The 25,526-nt window shown below is 50.7% G+C and overlaps 1 protein-coding gene across 5 annotated transcripts in view; it reads left to right on the top strand.

Moving 5' to 3' along the window:
• LOC109899193 (U2 snRNP-associated SURP motif-containing protein) overlaps positions 1 to 22,667 on the top strand; it is a 34,185-nt gene extending 11,518 nt beyond the window's left edge. Inside the window, exons 7-25 of one of the 5 annotated variants that reach the window (XM_031836393.1) lie at positions 6,586 to 6,621; positions 6,715 to 6,797; positions 6,987 to 7,152; positions 10,565 to 10,776; positions 11,278 to 11,321; positions 14,176 to 14,280; positions 14,392 to 14,458; positions 15,101 to 15,267; positions 15,895 to 16,057; positions 16,435 to 16,514; positions 16,668 to 16,755; positions 16,938 to 17,078; positions 17,382 to 17,628; positions 17,781 to 17,861; positions 18,111 to 18,313; positions 18,638 to 18,748; positions 20,875 to 21,005; positions 21,443 to 21,670; positions 21,878 to 22,667. In XM_031836393.1, coding sequence (XP_031692253.1) covers positions 6,586 to 6,621; positions 6,715 to 6,797; positions 6,987 to 7,152; positions 10,565 to 10,776; positions 11,278 to 11,321; positions 14,176 to 14,280; positions 14,392 to 14,458; positions 15,101 to 15,267; positions 15,895 to 16,057; positions 16,435 to 16,514; positions 16,668 to 16,755; positions 16,938 to 17,078; positions 17,382 to 17,628; positions 17,781 to 17,861; positions 18,111 to 18,313; positions 18,638 to 18,748; positions 20,875 to 21,005; positions 21,443 to 21,670; positions 21,878 to 22,016 — 2,492 coding nt within the window. In that variant the 3' untranslated portion in view covers positions 22,017 to 22,667. The other 4 variants (XM_031836394.1, XM_031836396.1, XM_031836395.1 and 1 more) reach the window with 4 other exon arrangements.
• Positions 22,668 to 25,526: the final 2,859 nt, after the last annotated feature.

Here is a 25,526-nt window from a genome sequence, read left to right on the forward strand (position 1 = left end):
CCCCCCTCCTACTGACTGTCGTCCCCCCTCCTACTGACTGTCGTCCCCCCTCCTCCCCATACTGACTGTCGTCCCCCCTCCTACTGACTGTCGTCCCCCCTCCTACTGACTGTCGTCCCCCCTCCTACTGACTGTCGTCCCCCCTCCTACTGACTGTCGTCCCCCCTCCTCCCCATACTGACTGTCGTCCCCCCCTCCTCCCCATACTGACTGTCGTCCCCCCTCCTCCCCATACTGACTGTCGTCCCCCCTCCTCCCCATACTGACTGTCGTCCCCCCTCCTCCCCATGCTGACTGTCGTCCCCCCTCCTCCCCATGCTGACTGTCGTCCCCCCTCCTCCCCATGCTGACTGTCGTCCCCCCTCCTCCCCATGCTGACTGTCGTCCCCCCTCCTCCCCATGCTGACTGTCGTCCCCCCTCCTCATACTGACTCTCGTCCCCCCTCCTCCCCATACTGACTGTCGTCCCCCTCCTTATATTGACTGTCGTCCCCCCTTCTCCTCCTCATACTGACTGTCCCCCTCCTGCTGACTGCCCCCCCCCCTCCTCATACTGACTCTCGTCCCTCCTCCCCATATTGACTGTCGTTCCCCCTTCTCCTCCTCATACTGACTCTCGTCCCTCCTCCTCATACTGACTCTCGTCCCCCTCTTCCTACTACCCTGTCCCCCTCCTCCTCCTCATACTGACTCTCGTCCCTCCTCCTCATACTGACTCTCGTCCCTCCTCCTCATACTGACTGTCCCCCCTCCTCCTCCTCATACTGACTGTCCCCCCTCCTCATACTGACTCGTCCCTCCTCCTCATACTGACTCTCGTCCCCCCTCCTCCTCCCCATACTGACTCTCATCCCCCCTCCTCCTCCTCATACTGACTCTCGTCCCCCCTCCTCCTCCTCATACTGACTCTCGTCCCCCCTCCTCCTCCTCATACTGACTCTCGTCCCCCCTCCTCCTCCTCATACTGACTCTCGTCCCCCCCTCCTCCTCCTGCTGACTGTCCCCCCTCCTCCTCCTACTGACTGTCCCCCCTCCTCCTCCTACTGACGGTCCCCCCCTCCTCCTACTGACTGTCCCCCCCTCCTCCTACTGACTGTCCCCCCCCCTCCTCCTACTGACTGTCCCTCCTCCTACTGACTGTCCCCCCTCCTCCTCCTACTGACTGTCCCCCCTCCTCCTCCTACTGACTGTCCCCCCCTCCTCCTACTGACTGTCCCCCCCCCTCCTCCTACTGACTGTCCCTCCTCCTACTGACTGTCCCTCCTCCTACTGACTGTCCCCCCTCCTCCTCCTACTGACTGTCCCCCCTCCTCCTCCTACTGACTGTCCCCCCTCCTCCTCCTACTGACTGTCCCCCCTCCTCCTCCTGCTGACTGTCCCCCCTCCTCCTACTGACTCTCGTCCCCCCTCCTCCTGCTGACTGTCCCCCCCTCCTACTGACTCTCGTTCCCCCTCCTCCTACTGACTGCCCCCCCTCCTCCTGCTGACTGTCCCCCCCCTCCTACTGACTCTCGTTCCCCCTCCTCCTACTGACTGTCCCCCCTTCTACTGACTCTCGTTCCCCCTCCTCCTGCTGACTGTCCCCCCCTCCTCCTGCTGACTGTCCCCCCCCTCCTCCTACTGACTCTCGTTCCCCCTCCTCCTGCTGACTGTCCCCCCTCCTCCTCCTGCTGACTGTCCCCCCCCTCCTCCTGCTGACTGTCCCCCCCCCTCCTACTGACTCTCGTTCCCCCTCCTCCTCCTCCTACTGACTGCCCCCCCCCCTCCTCCACGCCCCTCGTGCCAACTGCCCCCGTCCTCCTCCTACTGACTGCCCCCCCCCCTCCTCCACGCCCCTCGTGCCAACTGCCCCCGTCCTCCTCCTACTGACTGCCCCCCCCCTCCTCCTCCTCCTACTGACTGTCCCCCCCCCCTCCTCCTCCTCCTACTGACTGCCCCCCCCCTCCTCCACGCCCCTCGTGCCAACTGCCCCCGTCCTCCTCCTACTGACTGCCCCCCCCCTCCTCCTCCTCCTACTGACTGCCCCCCCCCTCCTCCACGCCCCTCGTGCCAACTGCCCCCGTCCTCCTCCTACTGACTGCCCCCCCCCCTCCTCCACGCCCCTCGTGCCAACTGCCCCCGTCCTCCTCCTACTGACTGCCCCCCCCCCCCTCCTCCACGCCCCTCGTGCCAACTGCCCCCGTCCTCCTCCTACTGACTGCCCCCCTCCTCCACGCCCCTCGTGCCAACTGCCCCCCGTCCTCCTCCTACTGACTGCCCCCCCCTCCTCCACGCCCCTCGTGCCAACTGCCCCCGTCCTCCTCCTACTGACTGCCCCCCCCCCCTCCTCCACGCCCCTCGTGCCAACTGCCCCCGTCCTCCTCCTACTGACTGGCCCCCCCCCCTCCTCCACGCCCCTCGTGCCAACTGCCCCCCGTCCTCCTCCTACTGACTGCCCCCCCCCCCTCCTCCACGCCCCTCGTGCCAACTGCCCCCCGTCCTCCTCCTACTGACTGGCCCCCCCCCCCCTCCTCCACGCCCCTCGTGCCAACTGCCCCCGTCCTCCTCCTACTGACTGCCCCCCCCCCTCCTCCACGCCCCTCGTGCCAACTGCCCCCTCCTCCTACTGACTGCCCCCCCCCTCCTCCTGCTGACTGTCCCCCCCCTCCTCCTGCTGACTCGTTCCCCCCTCCTCCTCCTACTGACTGTCCCCCCCCTCCTCCTGCTGACTGTCCCCCCCCTCCTCCTGCTGACTCGTTCCCCCTCCTCCTCCTCCCTACTGACTGCCCCCCCCCCCTCCTCCACGCCCCTCGTGCCAACTGCCCCCGTCCTCCTCCTACTGACTGCCCCCCCCCTCCTCCACGCCCCTCGTGCCAACTGCCCCCGTCCTCCTCCTACTGACTGTCCCCCCCCCCTTCCTCCTGCTGACTCGTTCCCCCCTCCTCCTCCTCCTACTGACTGCCCCCCCCTCCTCCTGCTGACTGTCCCCCCCCTCCCTGCTGACTCGTTCCCCCTCCTCCTCCTCCTGCTGACTGTCCCCCCCCCCTCCTCCTGCTGACTGTCCCCCCCCTCCTCCTGCTGACTCGTTCCCCCCTCCTCCTCCTCCTACTGACTGTCCCCCCCCCTCCTCCACGCCCCTCGTGCCAACTGCCCCCGTCCTCCTCCTACTGACTGCCCCCCCCCCTCCTCCACGCCCCTCGTGCCAACTGCCCCCGTCCTCCTCCTACTGACTGCCCCCCCCCCTCCTCCACGCCCCTCGTGCCAACTGCCCCCGTCCTCCTCCTACTGACTGCCCCCCCCCCTCCTCCACGCCCCTCGTGCCAACTGCCCCCGTCCTCCTCCTACTGACTGTCCCCCCCCTCCTCCTGCTGACTGTCCCCCCCCTCCTCCTACTGACTGCCCCCCCCCCCCCTCCTCCACGCCCCTCGTGCCAACTGCCCCCGTCCTCCTCCTACTGACTGCCCCCGTCCTCCTCCACGCCCCTCGTGCCAACTGCCCCCGTCCTCCTCCACGCCCCTCGTGCCAACTGCCCCCGTCCTCCTCCTACTGACTGTCCCCCCCCCTCCTCCTGCTGACTGTCCCCCCCCTCCTCCTGCTGACTGTCCCCCCCCCCTCCTCCTGCTGACTCGTTCCCCCTCCTCCTCCTCCTACTGACTGCCCCCCCCCTCCTCCTGCTGACTGTCCCCCCCCTCCTCCTGCTGACTCGTTCCCCCTCCTCCTCCTCCTACTGACTGCCCCCCCCTCCTCCACGCCCCTCGTGCCAACTGCCCCCGTCCTCCTCCTACTGACTGCCCCCCCCCCCTCCACGCCCCTCGTGCCAACTGCCCCCGTCCTCCTCCTACTGACTGCCCCCCCCCCTCCTCCACGCCCCTCGTGCCAACTGCCCCCGTCCTCCTCCTACTGACTGCCCCCCCCTCCTCCACGCCCCTCGTGCCAACTGCCCCCGTCCTCCTCCTACTGACTGCCCCCCCCCTCCTCCTGCTGACTGTCCCCCCCCCCTCCTCCTGCTGACTCGTTCCCCCTCCTCCTCCTCCTACTGACTGCCCCCCCCTCCTCCTGCTGACTCGTTCCCCCTCCTCCTCCTCCTACTGACTGTCCCCCCGTCCTCCTCCTACTGACTGCCCCCCCCCTCCTCCACGCCCCTCGTGCCAACTGCCCCCGTCCTCCTCCTACTGACTGCCCCCCCCCCTCCTCCACGCCCCTCGTGCCAACTGCCCCCGTCCTCCTCCTACTGACTGCCCCCCCCCCTCCTCCACGCCCCTCGTGCCAACTGCCCCCCTCCTCCTCCTCCTACTGACTGCCCCCCCCCTCCTCCACGCCCCTCGTGCCAACTGCCCCGTCCTCCTCCACGCCTCTCGTGCCAACTGCCCCGTCCTCCTCCACGCCCCTCGTGCCAACTGCCCCCGTCCTCCTCCACGCCCCTCGTGCCAACTGCCCCTGTCCTCCTCCACGCCCCTCGTGCCAACTGCCCCCGTCCTCCTCCTACTGACTGTCCCCCCCCTCCTCCTGCTGACTGTCCCCCCCCTCCTCCTGCTGACTCTCGTTCCCCCTCCTCCTCCTCCTACTGACTGCCCCCCCCCTCCTCCACGCCCCTCGTGCCAACTGCCCCCCTCCTCCTCCTCCTACTGACTGCCCCCCCCCTCCTCCACGCCCCTCGTGCCAACTGCCCCGTCCTCCTCCACGCCCCTCGTGCCAACTGCCCCCGTCCTCCTCCACGCCCCTCGTGCCAACTGCCCCCGTCCTCCTCCTACCCGACTGCCCCCCCACTCCTCCACGCCCCTCGTGCCAACTGCCCCCGTCCTCCTCCTACTGACTGCCCCCCCCCTCCTCCACGCCCCTCGTGCCAACTGCCCCCCTCCTCCTCCTCCTACTGACTGCCCCCCCCCTCCTCCACGCCCCTCGTGCCAACTGCCCCCGTCCTCCTCCTACTGACTCCCCCCCCCCCCCCCCCCCCTCCTCCACGCCCCTCGTGCCAACTGCCCCCCTCCTCCTCCTCCTACTGACTGCCCCCCCCCTCCTCCACGCCCCTCGTGCCAACTGCCCCGTCCTCCTCCACGCCTCTCGTGCCAACTGCCCCCGTCCTCCTCCACGCCCCTCGTGCCAACTGCCCCCCGTCCTCCTCCACGCCCCTCGTGCCAACTGCCCCCGTCCTCCTCCACGCCCCTCGTGCCAACTGCCCCCGTCCTCCTCCTACTGACTGCCCCGTCCTCCTCCTCCACGCCCCTCGTGCCAACTGCCCCCGTCCTCCTCCTACTGACTGTCCCCCCCCTCCTCCACGCCCCTCGTGCCAACTGCCCCCGTCTTCCTCCTACTGACTGCCCCCCCTCCTCCACGCCCCTCGTGCCAACTGCCCCCGTCCTCCTCCTACTGACTGCCCCCCCCCCTCCTCCACGCCCCTCGTGCCAACTGCCCCCGTCCTCCTCCTACTGACTGCCCCCCCCCCTCCTCCACGCCCCTCGTGCCAACTGCCCCCGTCCTCCTCCTACTGACTGCCCCCCCCCCCCCTCCTCCACGCCCCTCGTGCCAACTGCCCCCGTCCTCCTCCTACTGACTGCCCCCCCCCCTCCTCCACGCCCCTCGTGCCAACTGCCCCCCTCCTCCTCCTGACTGCCCCCCCCCTCCTCCACGCCCCTCGTGCCAACTGCCCCCGTCCTCCTCCTACTGACTTCCCCCCCCCTCCTCCACGCCCCTCGTGCCAACTGCCCCCCTCCTCCTCCTCCTACTGACTGCCCCCCCCCCTCCTCCACGCCCCTCGTGCCAACTGCCCCCCTCCTCCTCCTCCTACTGACTGCCCCCCCCCTCCTCCACGCCCCTCGTGCCAACTGCCCCGTCCTCCTCCACGCCTCTCGTGCCAACTGCCCCCGTCCTCCTCCACGCCCCTCGTGCCAACTGCCCCCGTCCTCCTCCACGCCCCTCGTGCCAACTGCCCCCGTCCTCCTCCACGCCCCTCGTGCCAACTGCCCCCGTCCTCCTCCTACTGACTGTCCCCCCCCTCCTCCTGCTGACTCTCGTTCCCCCTCCTCCTCCTCCTACTGACTGCCCCCCCCCCTCCTCCACGCCCCTCGTGCCAACTGCCCCCCTCCTCCTACTGACTGCCCCCCCCCTCCTCCACGCCCCTCGTGCCAACTGCCCCGTCCTCCTCCACGCCCCTCGTGCCAACTGCCCCCGTCCTCCTCCACGCCCCTCGTGCCAACTGCCCCCGTCCTCCTCCACGCCCCTCGTGCCAACTGCCCCCGTCCTCCTCCACGCCCCTCGTGCCAACTGCCCCCGTCCTCCTCCACGCCCCTCGTGCCAACTGCCCCCGTCCTCCTCCACGCCCCTCGTGCCAACTGCCCCCGTCCTCCTCCTACTGACTGTCCCCCCCCCTCCTCCTGCTGACTGTCCCCCCCCTCCTCCTGATGACTCTCGTTCCCCCTCCTCCTCCTCCTCCTACTGACTGCCCCCCCCCCCTCCTCCACGCCCCTCGTGCCAACTGCCCCCCCCCCTCCTCCTACTGACTGCCCCCCCCTCCTCCACGCCCCTCGTGCCAACTGCCCCCGTCCTCCTCCCACCCCATTTCCACTTCGCTGGGAAACAACATTTATCCTGCTTTTCTGCTCTTTTTAGTGGATGTTTCTTCAAGAAGAAACCGTCCATCCAGTGGTAATGTGATAACTTAATACCGTGGGTTGCTTTTAATATCTACGTCTCACTAAGTTGATCTATTATAGAAGGTCTGCTCTGCTCTCTCTGCAGTTCTGGACGACTCTGCACCTGGTTCCCATGACGTTGGAGACCCCTCTACGACTAACTTATATCTCGGAAACATCAACCCACAGGTAAACCTTTTTTGTGGTTTAGAAATGGCTTCTAAATGTGTTGTATGAATGTATTATATTCCTAATTTAATATTTTAGTAACTGAATTGCTACTAATATATTGTATTACTGAGGATATTCCAATGTAAAATGACACCAATAACAACAATTCCCTGCCTCCCCCTCTGTGTTCTTCTGGTTGCTGTATAGATGAACGAGGAGATGCTGTGTCAGGAGTTTGGGCGTTATGGCCCTCTAGCCAGCGTGAAGATCATGTGGCCGCGGACGGACGAGGAGAGGGCCAGGGAGAGGAACTGTGGCTTTGTTGCCTTTATGAATCGGAGGGATGCGGAGAGAGCTCTGAAGAACCTCAACGGTATTAAAGCTTTAGTTATCATCACACCACTGACACACAATGCTACTTCACTTACATTACATCAATTAACGCTTCTGCTTCCTGGGCTTTGCTTTTGCACTGTGGGACATGGGAGTTGTGATACCTGCTGGTGTCTTCTACATGTACTGCCTCCTGGGCTTTCCTTTTGAACTGTGGGACATGGGAGTTGTAGAGGACACCAGCAGGTATCACATGTACTGCTTCCTGGGCTTTCCTTTTGCACTCTGGGACATGGGAGTTGTAGAGGACACCAGCAGGTATCACATGTACTGCCTCCTGGGCTTTCCTTTTGCACTCTGGGACATGGGAGTTGTAGAGGACACCAGCAGGTATCACATGTACTGCCTCCTGGGCTTTCCTTTTGCACTGTGGGACATGGGAGTTGTAGAGGACACCAGCAGGTATCACATGTACTGCCTCCTGGGCTTTGCTTGTGCACTGTGGGACATGGGAGTTGTAGAGGACACCAGCAGGTATCACATGTACTGCCTCCTGGGCTTTGCTTTTGCACTCTGGGACATGGGAGTTGTAGAGGACACCAGCAGGTATCACATGTACTGCCTCCTGGGCTTTCCTTTTGCACTCTGGGACATGGGAGTTGTAGAGGACACCCGCAGGTATCACATGTACTGCCTCCTGGGCTTTGCTTTTGCACTCTGGGACATGGGAGTTGTAGAGGACACCAGCAGGTATCACATGTACTGCCTCCTGGGCTTTCCTTTTGCACTCTGGGACATGGGAGTTGTAGAGGACACCCGCAGGTATCACATGTACTGCCTCCTGGGCTTTGCTTTTGTACTCTGGGACATGGGAGTTGTAGAGGACACCAGCAGGTATCACATGTGCTGCCTCCTGGGCTTTCCTTTTGCACTGTGGGACATGGGAGTTGTAGAGTACACCAACAGGTATCACATGTACTGCCTCCTGGGCTTTCCTTTTGCACTGTGGGACATGGGAGTTGTGGAGGACACCAGCAGGTATCACATGTACTGCCTTCTGGGCTTTCCTTTTGCACTCTGGGACATGGGAGTTGTAGAGGACACCAGCAGGTATCACATGTACTGCCTCCTGGGCTTTCCTTTTGCACTGTGGGACATGGGAGTTGTAGAGGACACCAACAGGTATCACATGTACTGCTTCCTGGGCTTTCCTTTTGCACTCTGGGACATGGGAGTTGTAGAGGACACCAGCAGGTATCACATGTACTGCCTCCTGGGCTTTCCTTTTGCACTGTGGGACGTGGGAGTTGTGATACCTGTTGGTGTCCTCTACATGTACTGCCTCCTGGGCTTTCCTTTTGCACTCTGGGACATGGGAGTTGTAGAGGACACCAACGGGTATCACATGTATTCACCCCCCTTTTGACTTTTTCCATATTTTGTTGTTTTACAGCCTGAATATAAAATGGACTAAATTAAGGGTTTGTGTCACGACACTGGCCTACACACAATACCCCATAATGTCAACGTGGAATTATGTTTCTATACAGTTTTACAAGTTGTTAAAAAAAATTATAGATGAAATATCTTGAGTCAATAAGTCATCAATCCCTTTGTTAAGGCAAACCTAAATACGTTTGGGAGTGAAAATGTACTTAACAAATCACAAAGTAAGTTGCATTGAATACCCCATCTCTGTACCCCAAACATACAATTATCTGTCACTGAATATCCCTTTGAGCATGGTGAAGTTATTAATTAAGGTTTGGATGGTGTATCAATACACCTAAAAATACAGGTGTCCCTCCTAACTCAGTTGCCGGAGAGGAAGGAAACCGCTCAGGAATTTCACCATGTGGCCAATGGTGACATTTAAAACAGTTAAGAGTTCAATGGTTATGATATGAAAACTGATAATGGATCAAAAACCTTGTCAACATTAACGCTTGTCCTCTTGCCCCGTGGGGGCAAGTAAAAACATTTTATTGGACAAGCAGATTCTAGATTTAATTTTGTCCGGTTGGACAAGCAGATTATAGATTTTATTTTGTCCGGTTGGACAAGTAAAACAAATCATGCAAAAAATCACAATATCAAATAATTAGGCTCCGATCATAATTGGATCAAAGCGTCCTCTTGATGCAGCGTTTTGCTCACTTTCCTCCCAATCGCTGCAGAGTGCATCACAGTATAACGATTGTAGGCCTTGCATTGACAGGCACGAGCTGTCTTTCAATCATGCAGTCGCAAGATGCGTTTTTGAGATCGAAGCGCATTTGTTGTTGATAATTGCTAGCGAGTTATTTGCCCAGTCATAGCACGTTTTTGGTCAGCAATTAAAATCCTTGAAAAGTCATGCTGTGTGCATCACCTGCGTTTGTGTCAGTGGGCCTGTAGCTAGAGGAGAGAGAGGCATTGTGCAGCAGATCAATTATTTCTTTAAAATGATGATACACAACAGACTCACTAGATAACCAGCCAAACCACAATACATTTAGAATTGTCTATCTGGCTAGTTAGCTATTAGCATGCATTATTGTCATGTCCCATGTCCTAAAATAACAGATGGCCAACACGCAGTTGATACGGGTACGCAGTTGACAAAACCAATGTTGCATACTCCGGTTGTAGAACTGTCTCTCAAGCGATCATAATTGGCTAGGATTCTACTCTATTCAATACTGACCATGTAATTCTGACAAAGTAATAAAAAAATTAAAAACATTCTTAGAATAGCCTAATTGACAATTAACTCCTATGCTGTCATGATCTCCCCTGAACACGGAATATTTTAACCTTACAAATAGATAAACATCTTCGTTATTACACTTCACCCACCTTAGCCTGCTTCATTGAAATATTTTTGAATTATTTTTATAAAGACAATGTATTTGGTGGTAATTGCAATGTTGCAGGGTGGCCAACCCTCCTCCTGGAGAGCTGCTGAGCATGCAGGGTGGCCTACCCTCCTCCTGGAGAGTCCAGGAGAGCTGCTGAGCATGCAGGGTGGCCAACCCTCCTCCTGGAGAGTCCAGGAGAGCTGCTGAGCATGCAGGGTTTTACTCCATCCCTGCTCGAACATACCACATTGTAAAAAAATATATATATAAATCAGCTGCTCAACAGGACCTTGATAAGCTGACTCTGTGTTTGAGCAGGGTTTGATCAAAAGCCTGCACCCCCAGTAGCTCTCCAGATGGAGGGTTGACGGGGTTAAGTGTCTTGCTCAAGGCCAGAACGGAAGGACATATGATGCTTGGGATCAGCAGCCTTCCATTGTCAATGCCAGTGATAATAATGGTTATTTTGTGAAGTGGTTCCTTGTATCATACAACATGACCATGGCATATTGGAAACAGCAGCTGATTTGGTAGAATTGCTCACAAGATCAGATGTGGTGGAAGGTTACTAGTGTTTTAATTTTTAAGAGAATATTTTTGTGCTGCATCCAGGGAAGATGATGATGAACTTTGAGATGAAGCTGGGCTGGGGTAAAGGTGTACCCATCCCACCTCACCCAATCTACATCCCCCCGTCCATGGTGGAGAACACCCTCCCTCCGCCCCCCTCCGGCCTACCCTTCAACGCACAGACCCGCGAGAGGCTGAAGAACCCCAACGCCGTCCTGCTCCCTCCGCCCAAGAACAAGGAGGAATTCGACAAGGTAATTCGCCGTGTCTGGGATGTTGCTGTATTAGGCCTGTTGTGTACCAGTGTTTTAGAAGTGTTTTGGTAGACCTATTGGCCTACTTAGGCCATTGGCCAGCCAGTGACGTTGTTTTGGGGGGCATATCGTCTACTAGTCTTAGGTTTGTTCCAATTTTTAAAATGTCTACTTTTATTGAGGTGAGATTTTGAACTTCTGTTTTCCTAGCTGGGCTAGAAGGAAAGTCATTTAAGATGACAGTACAGGAACAATGGCTGTATAGAGAGGTGTGTGTGTGTTTAGTCTAAATAAAAAGCGCAGTGGTAAGTTGTGTGGGAATTTTAAGAACTTTATTCATTTGACCTTTTTTTAGTAAAAATTGACAGCAGTAAAAAAGGAAAGTTGTTTTTCATATGATGCAGTTTATAATGCATTTTTATATTCATATCTTTCACCTGTTGCCTTTTTAATAATACTTACATATTCTATGTTTATTATCTGATGTGACTTCATATACAGACTCTGTCCCAAGCCATAGTCAAAGTGGTTATCCCAACAGAAAGGTACATGTTTTTACTTTTTAAAATTGGTGTAAAAACGTATAAAAACAACCCGTAATGAATAAACCCACATTTTTTAAGTTTGATCAATTACATCTCTGCATGCTACGGGGGTCGTTCAGTATGGGTGAGCAATGGTTGAGGCAAGCACAAGTAGGCTTATGACCCCAACAGGTTTAATGCTAGCAGACGTAGCCTTATAGTCCCATCAGGTTTAATGCTAGCAGACATAGCCTTATAGTCCCATCAGGTTTAATGCTAGCAGACGTAGCCTTATAGTCCCATCAGGTTTAATGCTAGCAGACGTAGCCTTATAGTCCCATCAGGTTTAATGCTAGCAGACGTAGCCTTATAGTCCCATCAGGTTTAATGCTAGCAGACGTAGCCTTATAGTCCCATCAGGTTTAATGCTAGCAGACGTAGCCTTATAGTCCCATCAGGTTTAATGCTAGCAGACGTAGCCTTATAGTCCCATCAGGTTTAATGCTAGCAGACGTAGCCTTATAGTCCCATCAGGTTTAATGCTAGCAGACGTAGCCTTATAGTCCCATCAGGTTTAATGCTAGCAGACATAGCCTTATAGTCCCATCAGGTTTAATGCTAGCAGACGTAGCCTTATAGTCCCATCAGGTTTAATGCTAGCAGACGTAGCCTTATAGTCCCATCACGTTTAATGCTAGTAGACGTATCCTTATATTCCCATCAGGTTTAATACTAGCAGACGTAGCCTTATAGTCCCATCAGGTTTAATGCTAGCAGACGTAGCCTTATAGTCCCATCAGGTTTAATGCTAGCAGACATAGCCTTATAGTCCCATCAGGTTTAATGCTAGCAGACGTAGCCTTATAGTCCCATCACGTTTAATGCTAGCAGACGTAGCCTTATAGTCCCATCAGGTTTAATGCTAGCAGACGTAGCCTTATAGTCCCATCAGGTTTAATGCTAGCAGACGTAGCCTTATAGTCCCATCAGGTTTAATGCTAGCAGACGTAGCCTTATAGTCCCATCAGGTTTAATGCTAGCCGACGTAGCCTTATAGTCCCATCAGGTTTAATGCTAGCCGACGTAGCCTTATAGTCCCATCAGGTTTAATGCTAGCAGACGTAGCCTTATAGTCCCATCAAGTTTAATGCTAGCAGACGTAGCCTTATAGTCCCATCAGGTTTAATGCTAGCAGACGTAGCCAAAGAGCCCCATCAGGTTTAATGCTAGCAGACGTAGCCTTATAGTCCCATCAGGTTTAATGCTAGCAGACGTAGCCAAAGAGCCCCATCAGGTTTAATGCTAGCAGACGTAGCCAAAGAGCCCCATCAGGTTTAATGCTAGCAGACTGCAAGATGCTCATTCCTACAGCACACCATTGGCTTCCTGCCACCACAGTGTCCATATGCTGTTCTCCTCACACATTTATCCAACTCTCCCTGCAAACATCAATACAGTCCGTGAACCACCATGCCATTACTTGTTTGATGGTATAGAGGACATCAAAAGCATTTTCACGACACTATATCACCACTCGCATGCATAGGCTAATAATATCCATGTTATGACGCTAGCTACATATTACACTCTCACATGACGTACATACCATACTATTCTGGTAGTAGTTGGGTTCTTTAGAGTGACCGGTCCTGCCCTCTGACTATTGCTCACTCCCACCGACACGCCCCCTTGGCCTCTGTCATCCAATCACGGGCTCAGCAACACCTGGCCCCAGCTCAGACATCCAATCCAAACCTCCCATTAGTCTCAGTGACCTTTGACATTGGCCTTGGTGAGCAGAACAAGTTGAACTGTCTGCGGCAGCGAGGGACCTGAAAGCATCATGGGATGGATTGGGAAAGTATACAGAATTTTACCCACCATGCATTGGTAGGATCAGCTAAAATACTATCTCATCAATGTGATTTGTGTTGTCTACAAATAAATTAAAGACATCCTGTGTTTTTTTGTTGGCCACTAATTTGTCCAACATGCACCAATATTAGATCACTCTAAGGCCTAATTCACCCATTTACACATTGGTATTTATTCATACATCATTAACTAGTGACTCATAATGACCAATAGAGGGTCTTTTTGTTATGTAGCCTATTCAGGCCAACAATCCTGTACTGCTTTGGTTCTTCCAGTCAGTCAGCCAGCCAGTCAGGAGTTCAGGGTGGATTTGACAGGCACTGTATTGGCTGATACGTCACTCAATAAAGAGTCACTCAAACCTCTCTATCACACTTGTATTATTATCCAGCTTCTCTGTCCTCCCTTCCTTCTAGTCTTTACTGTGGGGAGATGGTAGTTAGCATTGCCTGTTATATTGATTTCATAAAGGCCCATGCATGCTTATGTAACTAGTAGAAGTAATAACTAGTGTTTTGTTTTTAGACTGTTAATGGCTCTTAACATTGATTTGAAGGTATTTTTATCATATCAGAAATGCTACGGTCAAACATTTAGGAAGATGTTTCTTTCATCATTCTTACACATTAGATTAGTTCATGTAGTCAAACAATACAATGTAAAAAATAATTAAAGTTGAATTGTCTAGTACAGCGTTTCCCAAAACTCAGTCCTGGAGACCCCCAAGGTGTGCACGTTTTGGGGGCACTACACAGCTGATTCAGGTAATGAACTCAAAGCTTTGATGATTTGAATCAGCTGGAGTAAAACAAACCGTGCACCCCTTAGGGGGGTCTCCAGGACCGAGTTTGTGAAACCCTGGTCTAGTACATCTGGATGTGTTGTGATAGTGTGTAGCCCAGAGGCTGTTTCTAGGTCTCACAAGCAGACAGACAGGCCTCCGGAGAAGAAGGGTCGTCTGCTCTGAATCCGTTTTGTTTTAACTGTGTTTTTCTTCTAGGAATTTGCTCTCTCTCATCCACCGAATGATCGAGTTTGTGGTGCGTGAGGGCCCCATGTTCGAAGCCATGATCATGAATCGAGAGCTCAGCAATCCCATGTACCGGTATGTTTCTGTGTCTCCTATGATCACCGGTTTGATTATGTCATGTACCATAGTGTATTTTGTTTGTCAACAAGTTGACTTGTTAGTCATTGTGTTGCCTCTGTTGGGCAGGTTTCTGTTTGAGAACCAGAGCCCAGCACACGTCTACTACCGTTGGAAACTCTATTCCATACTACAGGTCAGTACGGACCAGCCCCCTTCTCCTGCATCACATCCTCCCCTTTTACCTTCTCCTTTATCACTCTGATGTCTGTCCTTTTAAAAAAAATAAAAACTTTATTTAACTAGACAAATCAATTCATTAAGAATAAAATCTTATTTTCTAAGACGGCCTAGGAATAGTGGGTTAACTGCCTGTTCAGGGGCAAAACGACAGATTTTTTTACCTTGCTGCCTTTAAATGATTGGTTAGGTCAAACGTGTCTCTCCTCTCATGATTGGTTAGGTCAAACGTGTCTGTCCTCTCATGATTGGTTAGGTCAAACATGTCTGTCCCCTCATGATTGGTTAGGTCAAACATGTCTGTCCACACATGACTGGTTAGGTCACACATGTCTGTCCTCTCATGATTGGTTAGGTCACACATGTCTGTCCTCTCATGATTGGTTAGGTCACACATGTCTGTCCCCTCATGATTGGTTAGGTCAAACATGTCTGTCCCCTCATGATTGGTTAGGTCAAACATGCCTGTCCTCTTAATATTGTCACATTGAAAAGGAGGAAGAAGAGGAATTGTTCAACCCGGTACTGTTTGATACCCTGAACAATGTCCTTGTTGTCTAATCTAATGTGAATGATGTCCTAACCCCCCCCCCCACAGGGAGAAGCACCAACAAAATGGCGGACGGACGAATTCCGCATGTTCAAGAACGGCTCGTTGTGGCGCCCTCCTCCCCTCAACCCCTACCTACACGGCAACTTTGAAGAGGGGGAGGAGCCAGAGGAGGAAGAGGAGGAACCTGGGAAGAAAGGATGCTTAAAAGAGGAGTATGTTCCGTGTTTGTAATGTCATTAACATATTGGTATTCTCTAATGAACAAATGCACAAAGAATCTGTTGAAGCAACGAGTCAACCTTCGTTAGTCCACACAGAAAGACCTGGAGAAACTCCCGGCACATAGGCATTGGCTTAATCAGCTTATTCTACCAACCAATCATCTCCCACAACCCCCTCCCCGTACGCAAGCACACCACAAGCATAGAGCCATGCCTTGCAGTCATGTGATTCGCAAAAATGTTATTATGACAAATGATTTACTCAGTAGGTCAGTCCCATATAATTCAATGTTCACTAAGGCTAACTTTCAGTTTCTTGATGTACCAGGCTTAAATGTGCTGTGCACAATAGCATGTGGTTGAAGTTACTCGCACCTTGACACTAAAGACACTGAGATAGACTAGTGTCCTGTCCAGGGGGTGTCCTGTACATCACGCTGCCTCACACTGCAGAAACAGGAGATAGACTAGTGTCCTGTCCAGTGGGTGTACTGGTACATCACGTTGCCTCACACTACAGAAACAGGAGATAGACTCCTCTGCGCGTCATTCGGGGTCGGACAAGGCTACTAACTTTAAACATAAAAAATGATGTTGAACTACTTACCCCCCCCCCAGAGAGCGTGATCAGCTAGAAGAGCTGTTGAGAGGTCTGACTCCTAGGAAGGGTGACATAGCAGAGGCCATGTTGTTCTGTCTGAGTCATGCCGAGGCTGCAGAGGAGATCGTAGAGTGTGTCACAGAGTCTCTCTCCATCCTCAAGACACCACTCCCCAAGAAGGTAAACAGGATGAAATCCTGGCGTCTGTTAGGTGACATACTATGTGAAATAGACATCTTCCCTTTTTCTATTGCATGTATATTAGATTGTTTTGTATGCTTACCTCACCAAAATGAATTTCCATGTAAATGGGTATATAAAGATACTATATAAAGTCGTAGGCACAACTTTGTTATTTGCGTTCGCCCAGGTTTGTTTCTTTGTAACTCCCTTTCTTGCCTCGTGGTGTTTGGTTTTCTGAAAGAGCCTCGAGTGGCTTGTGTAAAACGTGCCGTAAAATGAGTCCTCTTTATCGTAGTTATTTCGTTTAAATCAGGGAGGACTGGCCAGTTTGTCTGAAATGTTGTTTTTGATTTATTATTCCTTGTTTTTTTCAGATTGCACGTTTATATCTTGTGTCTGATGTGCTGTACAACTCGTCTGCTAAAGTAGCCAACGCGTCGTACTACAGAAAATAGTAAGTAGTTGAGTTTGGGTTCGGTGGTTGTGATGTTTGCTTGTGACTGTGGGTGTCAAGGACCTTTGCTTGCTTTTGGTTTGCATAACTTTGCAGTGTATATATTGGTGTTTTCCAACACAAGTTAATATGCTGAACGTGTCCCTCACACAGCTTTGAGGCCAAGCTCTGCCAGGTCTTCTCGGACCTCAATGCAACATACAAGTCGACACAGGGTCATCTCCAGTCAGAGAACTTTAAGGTATATTCAATTGTATCCATTTTTCCTCTCAGTTTTAATCATGTTACCTACACCTATCTTTCAGAACTACACAGGGCCTAGGCTAGGGTGTAGGACCTGGGTTTTAGGGGCTATAGGGTTTGCTTCTAGACAGGGTTTTACCGTTTCAAATTTCTAAAGTAGTATTTTCTCTTGGTCCACAGCAACGAGTGATGTCGTGTTTCCGTGCGTGGGAGGACTGGGCCGTGTACCCAGATCCCTTCCTCATCAAGCTACAGAACGTCTTCCTGGGTCTAGTCAACTTGTCAGCTGAGGAGGCGGCTTCCACTCCCATCACAGTAGAGGTCAGCTAGCCTACCTTCCCCGTCTTGTCCTCTTTCTCATGGTTCTGCTAACGAATGCTTGCTAATCTTATTATTACGTAGCTACGATTTGAAAATGTTGCCGTGGTTTGACAATATTGTGTGACTATTGGAAATGTTACGATTTGAAAATGTTGCCGTGGTTTGACAATATTGTGTGACTATTGGAAATGTTACGATTTGATAATGTTGGTGATGTGTAATGTCATCCACTCAGCACTAATAACTTCTGGAAGCTTCTTTTATGTTTTAATCCCTAAACCGCTCCACTTCTCCTCACTACAGAAACTGCAGTTTGAACATCTGGCCCCTAGTCTGTTGGCCCAGAATGAGCCAGTGGAGGACATTGACGGGGCCCCCATTGGGGAGGACATGGATGGGGCCCCACTGGAGGACGTAGATGGGGTTCCTATAGGACTGGACGGGGCTGCCGTGGTGGCCGGCGCCCCTCTAGACGGAGCTTCCCTGGGGCTGGATGATCTGGATGGAGTGCCCATCAAAGCCCCGGAGGAGGACATAGACGGACTGCCCTGTGGGTGACCATTGAACCTTTACACATCCACATACGGACACGTTGATTATTAAAGGGAGACTTCATATTTGTTTCCTTACCTTGGAAGAGGTCAATGGACTTAACCCGAACGTCAACAGGACAGTTTTCTAATCAACCTCCTTGTCTTTCAGTGGATCGTGCTGCGGCCAAATCCTTTAAAGTAGCGCCTTCAAAATGGGAAGCAGTGGACGAATCTGAGCTGGAGGCACAGGGTGAGACCACGACTGCAGGCTACTGTCTACCAAGCTAAGATTCCACTTGAATAGGCTACTGTCTACCAAGCTAGGATTCCACTTGAATAGGCTACTTTCTACCAAGCTAGGATTTCACTTTCTACCAAGCTAGGATTCCACTTTCTACCAAGCTAGGATTCCTCTTGAAAGTATCCTGAACCTGTTTTTTTGTGGCAATTTCTATCAAGCTATGATTTTGTTTTAATTGTGTATTTGTTTCCTCCTCAGCCGTGACCACCTCAAAGTGGGAGATCTTTGAGCAGCCAGAGGAGGAGAATAAGGACGAGGACGACAGTGATGATGAGGACACCAAGAGTTCTCGTTCAGAGGAGCCTCCCAGTTACTCTAACCCCATCAGAGACGACTTGGACTCCAAAACCAAGCACTCTGAGATGAATGAGGACAGACGCACCAAGCTACGGGAGATAGAGGTAAACATGGCAGCAATTTACTGGAGCTCAGTTGGTGGAGCACACGGATAGTGGGTTCGATTCCTGGGACCACCCATATGTAAATATATAATAACACATTTGCGCTTGACTGTGTCTGTTAAATGGCATATAATATTATTATTATCAGATAAACAGAAATATACAGACAAACAAGTACAACTCACATGAGGCTCGGAGTTGTTCATTTTAATAGTATAGTAAGGAAACCAAGACATTTGGTTTCCTCCATGTGTTCAATGGCCACATCATGTAAGTTGACCCTTTTTCTTCTACATGTAAAAAATAATATGTTTTCTTCTTCAGGTCAAAGTGATGAAGTTCCAGGACGAGCTGGAGTCTGGGAAAAGGCCCAAGAAGTCTGGCCAGAGTCTCCAAGAACAGGTGGAACACTACAGAGACAAACTGTTACACAAGGTATTACCTATGAACCAAACTGTTACACAAGGTATTACCTATGAACCAAACTGTTACACAAGGTATTACCTATGAACCAAACTGTTACACAAGGTATTACCTATGAACCAAACTGTTACACAAGGTATTACCTATGAACCAAACTGTTACACAAGGTATTACCTATGAACCAAACTGTTACACAAGGTATTACCTATGAACCAAACTGTTACACAAGGTATTACCTATGAACCAAACTGTTACACAAGGTATTACCTATGAACCAAACTGTTACACAAGGTATTACCTATGAACCAAACTGTTACACAAGGTATTACCTATGAACCAAATCCTCTTGGTTCCTGACGGAACATACTGTACATTCTGAAAGTATTCAGACCCCCTTGACTTTTTACACAATTTGTTACGTTACAGCTTTATTCTAAAATTGATCACATTGCTTTTTTCCTCCATAAATCTACACGCAATACCCCATAACAACTAAGCAAAAACAGGTCTGTATTTTTTTCCTACAGTTATATTTTGAACAAATGAAATCACATTTACATAAGTATTCAGACCCTTTACTCAGTACTTTGTTGAAGCACCTTTGGCAGTGATTACAGCCTGGAGTCTTCTTGGGTATGACGCTACAAGCTTGGCACACCTGTATTTGGGGAGTTTCTTCCATTCTTCTCTGCAGATCCTCTCAAGCTCTGTCAGGTTGGATGGGGAGCGTCGTTGCACAGCTATTTTCAGGTCCACTCAAGGACATTCAGAGACTTGTCCCGAAGCCACTCCTGCGTTGTCTTCCCTGTGTGCTTAGAGTCGTTTCCTGTTGGAAGGTGAACCTTCGCCCCAGTCTTAGGTCCTGAGCACTCTGGAGCAGGTTTTCATCAAGGATCTCTCTGTGCTCGGTTCATCTTCCCCTCGATCCTGACTAGAGTCTCCTAGTCCCTGCCGCCGAAAAACATCCCAACTGCATGATGCTGCTACCATGCTTCCCCGTAGGGACTGTGCCAGGTTTCTTTCAGACGTGATGCTTGGCATTCAGGCCAAGAGTTCAATCTTGGTTTTACCAGACCAGAGAAACTTGTTTCTCATGGTCTGATAGTCTAAAGGTGCCTTTTGGTGAACTCCAAGCAGGCTGTCATGTGCCTTTTACTGAGGAGTGCCTTCCGTCTGACCACTCTACCATAAAGGCCTGATTGGTGGAGTGCTGCAGAGATGGTTGTCCTTCTGGAAGGTTCTCTCATCTCCACACAGGAACTCTGGAGCTCTGTCAGATTGCTCCCCTGATTGCTCAGTTTGGCCGGGTGGCCAGCTCTAGGAAGAGCCTTGGCGGTTCCAAACTTCTTCAATTTAAGAATGATAGAGGCCCTGTTATCTCCGTGACCTTCAATGCTGCAGAAATGTTTTGGTACCCCCTTCCCCAGATCTGTGTCTCGACGCAATCCTGTCACGCAGCTCTACGGACAATTCCTTCCACCTGATTGCTTGTTTTTTTTTTCTCTGACATGCACCGTCAACTGTGGGACCTTATTATGTAGACAGGTCTGCGCCTTTCCAAATCCCATCCAATCAATTGAATTTATCCCAGGTGGACTCCAATCAAGTTATAGAAACATCTCAAGCATGATAAATGGAAACAGGATGCACCCGAGTCTCATGCAAAGGGTCTGAATCCATATGTGTAAATAAGGTATTTATGTTTTTTATATATTGCACAAATTTCTAAAAACCCATTTGCACTTTGTCATTATGGGATATTGTGTGTAGATTGATGAGGATTTTTTTTTTAAATTTAATACATTTTAGAATAAGGTTGTAACGTAACAAAATGTGGAAAACGGGGAAGGGGTCTGAATCCTTTACGAATGCAAGTTCGGAGCTGTACTATAGTTTGCCAATGTAATTTATTACATTAATTACGGTCATTGTTATTTACCTCAAATGATCTGAAGTTTACATCTGAAGGACATATCCTAGAGGATACTTCAGATATTGACATATTTAATAGCCCAGTACTCCCTGGAGAACAGTTCCAATTGTTACTGGGTGTACTATCATAGCTGAATAAAGGAAAATATGGATCATGTCGCTTTCCATTCAGTAATATAACTTAAAGCCTCTTTTTTTTCTTTCAGGAAAAAGAAAAGGAGAAACTGGAACGAGAGAAAGAGCGGGAGAAAGAGAGGGAGAAAAAGGATAAGGAGAAAAGCGAAGCTCGGTTAAAAGACGCCAAGAAGGAGGAGTCTACTCCGACCAGGAGAGACAGGTTAGTCCCTCCTAGTCTTCATGATGCATTCATTAGACTTAATGACATTAGTGGCTCTATTAATCAATCAAGCTTTATTTATAGACCACATTTCTTCCAACAAATGCCTTTCAAAGTGCTTAATGAAATAAAAATAAAACGAGGTGAGAAATATGAAACAAAACATTTCTATACAAATCTAAAATGAATAATGGTTGGATTGCAAGAGCAAACTTAGTGATAGCGCTATGTGATGGGTTCCTATCAGATCCTAGGAAAGCACTCCCTATTGGGATTAAATACCATTCATATGCATCCTTGAAAAGACTGGCAGTTCAGGGCTTCCTTGACAGAGATTCATATCTCACTGGGATTCAAATTAAAAAACCGATAGCCAGTCGTTTTATGACAACAACAAAAAAAAACGATTATTCTGTCAATTTCATCATCTCTGCCAGGCGCGGTGTGTCTCCTGTGGTTGCTAAGAAACGGCGTCACAGCGGCTCGCCCGGCAGCCCCCCGAGGAGCAGCAGCAGACGGGCTCGCTCCCCGTCCCCCCGCTCGGAGAGGTCAGAACGTTCCGAACGCTCGGACCGCTCCTACTCCAAGGACGTAGCGTCGTCACGATCCCGCTCCTCCCACAAAGACTCCCCTCGCGTCACCAGCAGCAAGAAGTTGTCCAAAAGGTCAGGAAGCATTTAGACGTCTTCAAAACATTCTTCTAGAAGTATGTTGTTCTGCTTTTCCTTTTACTTTGAGAGGAAGAACAACTGCCAATCAAATATCTGATCCTTCTATCTTTGTGGATAACTTTCAGAAAACGTCCTTAAAGGCCGTTACAGCTTGGTTCTCCAGTTCTCCTTAACTCTCCTGTGTGTGTGCTTTCTCCCCAGGTCTCCCTCTTTACCCCGCACGCCCAAACGTTCCAGGAGATCGCGCTCCAGAACACCCAAGAAATCCGCTAAGAAGTCACGGTCAAAATCACGGTCTCCGCATCGGTCCCACAAGAAATCAAAGAAGAGCAAACACTAACAAATCACATCCCTGTTCACTCTCCCCTATACACCCTCCCCCCCCAACCTCCACTATACACCCTCACATCCCTGTTCACTCTCCCCTATACACCCTCCCCCCCCAACCTCCCCTATACACCCTCCCCCCCCAACCTCCCCTATACACCCTCCCCCCCCCCAACCTCCACTACACACACCCTCTCCCGTGATGGATAAATAAAAGAATGAACTGGAGTGGCAGCTCCGTTCCCTGCCTGAATGTTCCTGTGAAGAAGAGGATGATGAAGAGGAGTAATGGGTATTCCATGTTGGGTCTCGATGGATCCAGCCTGGTTGCCAGGTGATGTGTGTCTGGGATCTAGCCGTGTTGCCATGTTGGTACTCAATGGATCCAGCAGGTTTTCCATGTTGGGACTAAATGGATCCAGCAGGGTTGCCATGTTGGGACTAAATACATTTTGCCAGAATGGATCTAACCTGAATAATAAGAAAATATGAGCTGGATATGTGTCCTGCCCACTCTTCCACCGCCCAATGGGGTTAATCCTTGTAGTAGACCACACTCCCAGTGTGATGATGTAGTCTTTTATTCCCCTCATGATATCCTTTCCTTTTTTTTCCACAAATTAATAAAAAGGATTCATAATAAAAAATAGAATTTGTCCTTTAACTTTTTGCAACGCAAATCGTTTTCAGACAAGTCGTAGAAGTCCCCCCTGTTAAGTTCTGTTAAGAAGTTCAACAGATAATAGATCAAACAGTCTTTTCTGACACACAGGAATCCTAATGTCTATATTTTTTCCTGTAAGGTAGTATAGTCTATATTTTTTCCTGTAAGGTAGTATAGTCTACAGTGAGGGGAAAAAAGTATTTGATCCCCTGCTGATTTTGTACGTTTGCCCACTGACACAGAAATGATCCGTCTATAATTTTAAATGGTGAGTTTATTTGAACAGTGAGGGACAGAATAACAACAACAACAAAAATCTATGTTATAAATTTGATTTGCATTTTAATGAGGGAAATAAGTATTTGACCCCCTCTCAATCAGAAAGATCTCTGGCTCCCGGGTGTCTTTTATACAGGTAACGAGCTGAGATTAGGAGCACTCTCTTAAAGGGAGTGCTCATAATCTCAGTTTGTTACCTGTATAAAAGACACTTGTCCACAGAAGCAATCAATCAATCAGATTCCAAACTCTCCACCATGGCCAAGACCAAAGAGCTCTCCAAGGATGTCAGGGACAAGATTGTAGACCTACACAAGGCTGGAATGGGCTACAAGACCATCGCCAAGCAGCTTGGTGAGAAAGTGACAACGGTGTGATTATTTGCAAATGGAAGAAACACAAAATAACTGTCACTCTCCTTTGGCCTGGGGCTCCATGCAAGATCTCACCTCGTGAGGTTGCAATGATCATGAGAACGGTGAGGAATCAGCCCAGAACTACACGGGAGGATCTTGTCAATGATCTCAAGGCAGCTGGGACCATAGTCACCAAGAAAACAATTGGTAACACACTACGCCGTGAAGGACTGAAATCCTGCAGCGCCCGCAAGGTCCCCCTGCTCAAGAAAGCACATATACATGCCCGTCTGAAGTTTGCCAATGAACATCTGAATGATTCAGAGGACAACTGGGTGAAAGTGTTGTGGTCAGATGAGACCAAAATGGAGTTCTTTGGCATCAACTCAACTCGCCGTGTTTGGAGAAGGAGGAATGCTGCCTATGACCCCAAGAACACCATCCCCACCATCTAACATGGAGGTGGAAACATTATGCTTTGGGGGTGTTTTTCTCCTAAGGGGACAGGACAACTTCACCACATCAAAGGGACGATGGGCGGGGCCATGTACCGTCAAATCTTGGGTGAGAACCTCCTTCCCTCAGCCAGGGCATTGAAAATGGGTCGTGGATGGGTATTCCAGCATGACAATGACCCAAAACACACAGCCAAGGCAACAAAGGAGTGGCTCAAGAAGAAGCACATTAAGGTCCTGGAGTGCCCTAGCCAGTCTCCAGACCTTAATCCCATAGAAAATCTGTGGAGGGAGTTGAAGGTTCGAGTTGCCAAACGTCAGCCTCGAAACCTTAATGACTTGGAGAAGATCTGCAAAGAGGAGTGGGACAAAATCCCTCCTGAGATGTGTGCAAACCTGGTGGCCAACTACAAGAAACATCTGACCTCTGATTGCCAACAAGGGTTTTCCCACCAAGTACTAAGTCATGTTTTGCAGAGGGGTCAAATATGTATTTTCCTCATTAAAATGCAAATCAATTTAACATTTTTTACATGCGTTTTTCTGGATTTTTGTTGTTGTTATTCTGTCTCTCACTGTTCAAATAAACCTACCAGTAAAATTATAGACCGATCATTTCTTTGTCAGTGGGCAAACGTACAAAATCAGCAGGGGATCAAATACTTTTTTCCCCTCACTTTATATGTTCAGCGCTGGTATTAAACATATGGCTGTTCTGTTCCTGAGGACACCCCAAACAGACAAAGATTCTTGCTCAGTCTGTAATGACAGTGGTGGAAACGCGGGAAAGTTTGGAAGTCGATTTAAATGTTTTTCAAGGTCGAGAGCCATGCGTCCTCCAAAACCCAACACAACCAAGCTGCACTGCTTCTTGACACAATGCCCATCTAACCCTGAAGCCAGCCGCACCAATGTGTCAGAGGAAACACCGTACACTTGGCGACCTGGTCAGCGTACACTGTGCCCGGCTCGCCACAGGAGTCGCTAGTTCGCGCTGAGACAAAGATATCCCTGCCGGCCAAACTCTCCCTAACCCGGACGATGCTGGGCCAATTGTGCGCCGCCACATGAGCCACCCGGGTCGTGGCCGGCTGCGACAGAGCCTGGACTCGAACCCAGAATCTCTGTTGGCCTTAGACCACTACGCCACCCGGGAGGCCCTAATGTTTTTCAAGGTTAAACAAAGTTGGTTGAGTTCATTCCCCGCTGGGTGTATAGTCCATAGATGTGTCCGTGCTTTCACTGTGCCGGATATATGGACACTACATCAGATGGTGACCTCTGCTACTCCGTTGTCATGGTCTACATAAGTACATTTGAATAAATATCTACTCTGGTTACACTTGAGGGAACCGGGATATATCCACGAGTAATGGTATAGAAGTTGATATCCAGAACGTTCTGGCACACAGCTTGTTTTTATTCAACTACATATCCACTAGGTGACAGTGTGATGCTGCTTTAAAGGTTCACAATTCTAGAGACTTCTAACAATCCTGTATTGTGTTACTCGTTTGTTTTTAATGTTGTTGACCTTTTCTCGGCCTAGGAACAATGGGTCAACTGCCTGTTCAGGGGCAGAACAACACATTTTTACCTTGTCAGCTCCGGGGATTCGATCTTGCAACATTTTGGTTACTAGTCCAACGCTCTAACCACTAGGCTACTTACCGCCCCTTGTATGATCTATAATAGTAATTCATTTAATTTGTAAAGCGCTTTTCTCACACCAAAGGCACTTCAAAATGATTAAAAACAATCCAAAATAA

Source organism: Oncorhynchus kisutch, linkage group LG11, assembly GCF_002021735.2.
Source record: "Oncorhynchus kisutch isolate 150728-3 linkage group LG11, Okis_V2, whole genome shotgun sequence".
In the NCBI taxonomy this organism is placed as follows: Eukaryota; Metazoa; Chordata; class Actinopteri; order Salmoniformes; family Salmonidae; genus Oncorhynchus; species Oncorhynchus kisutch.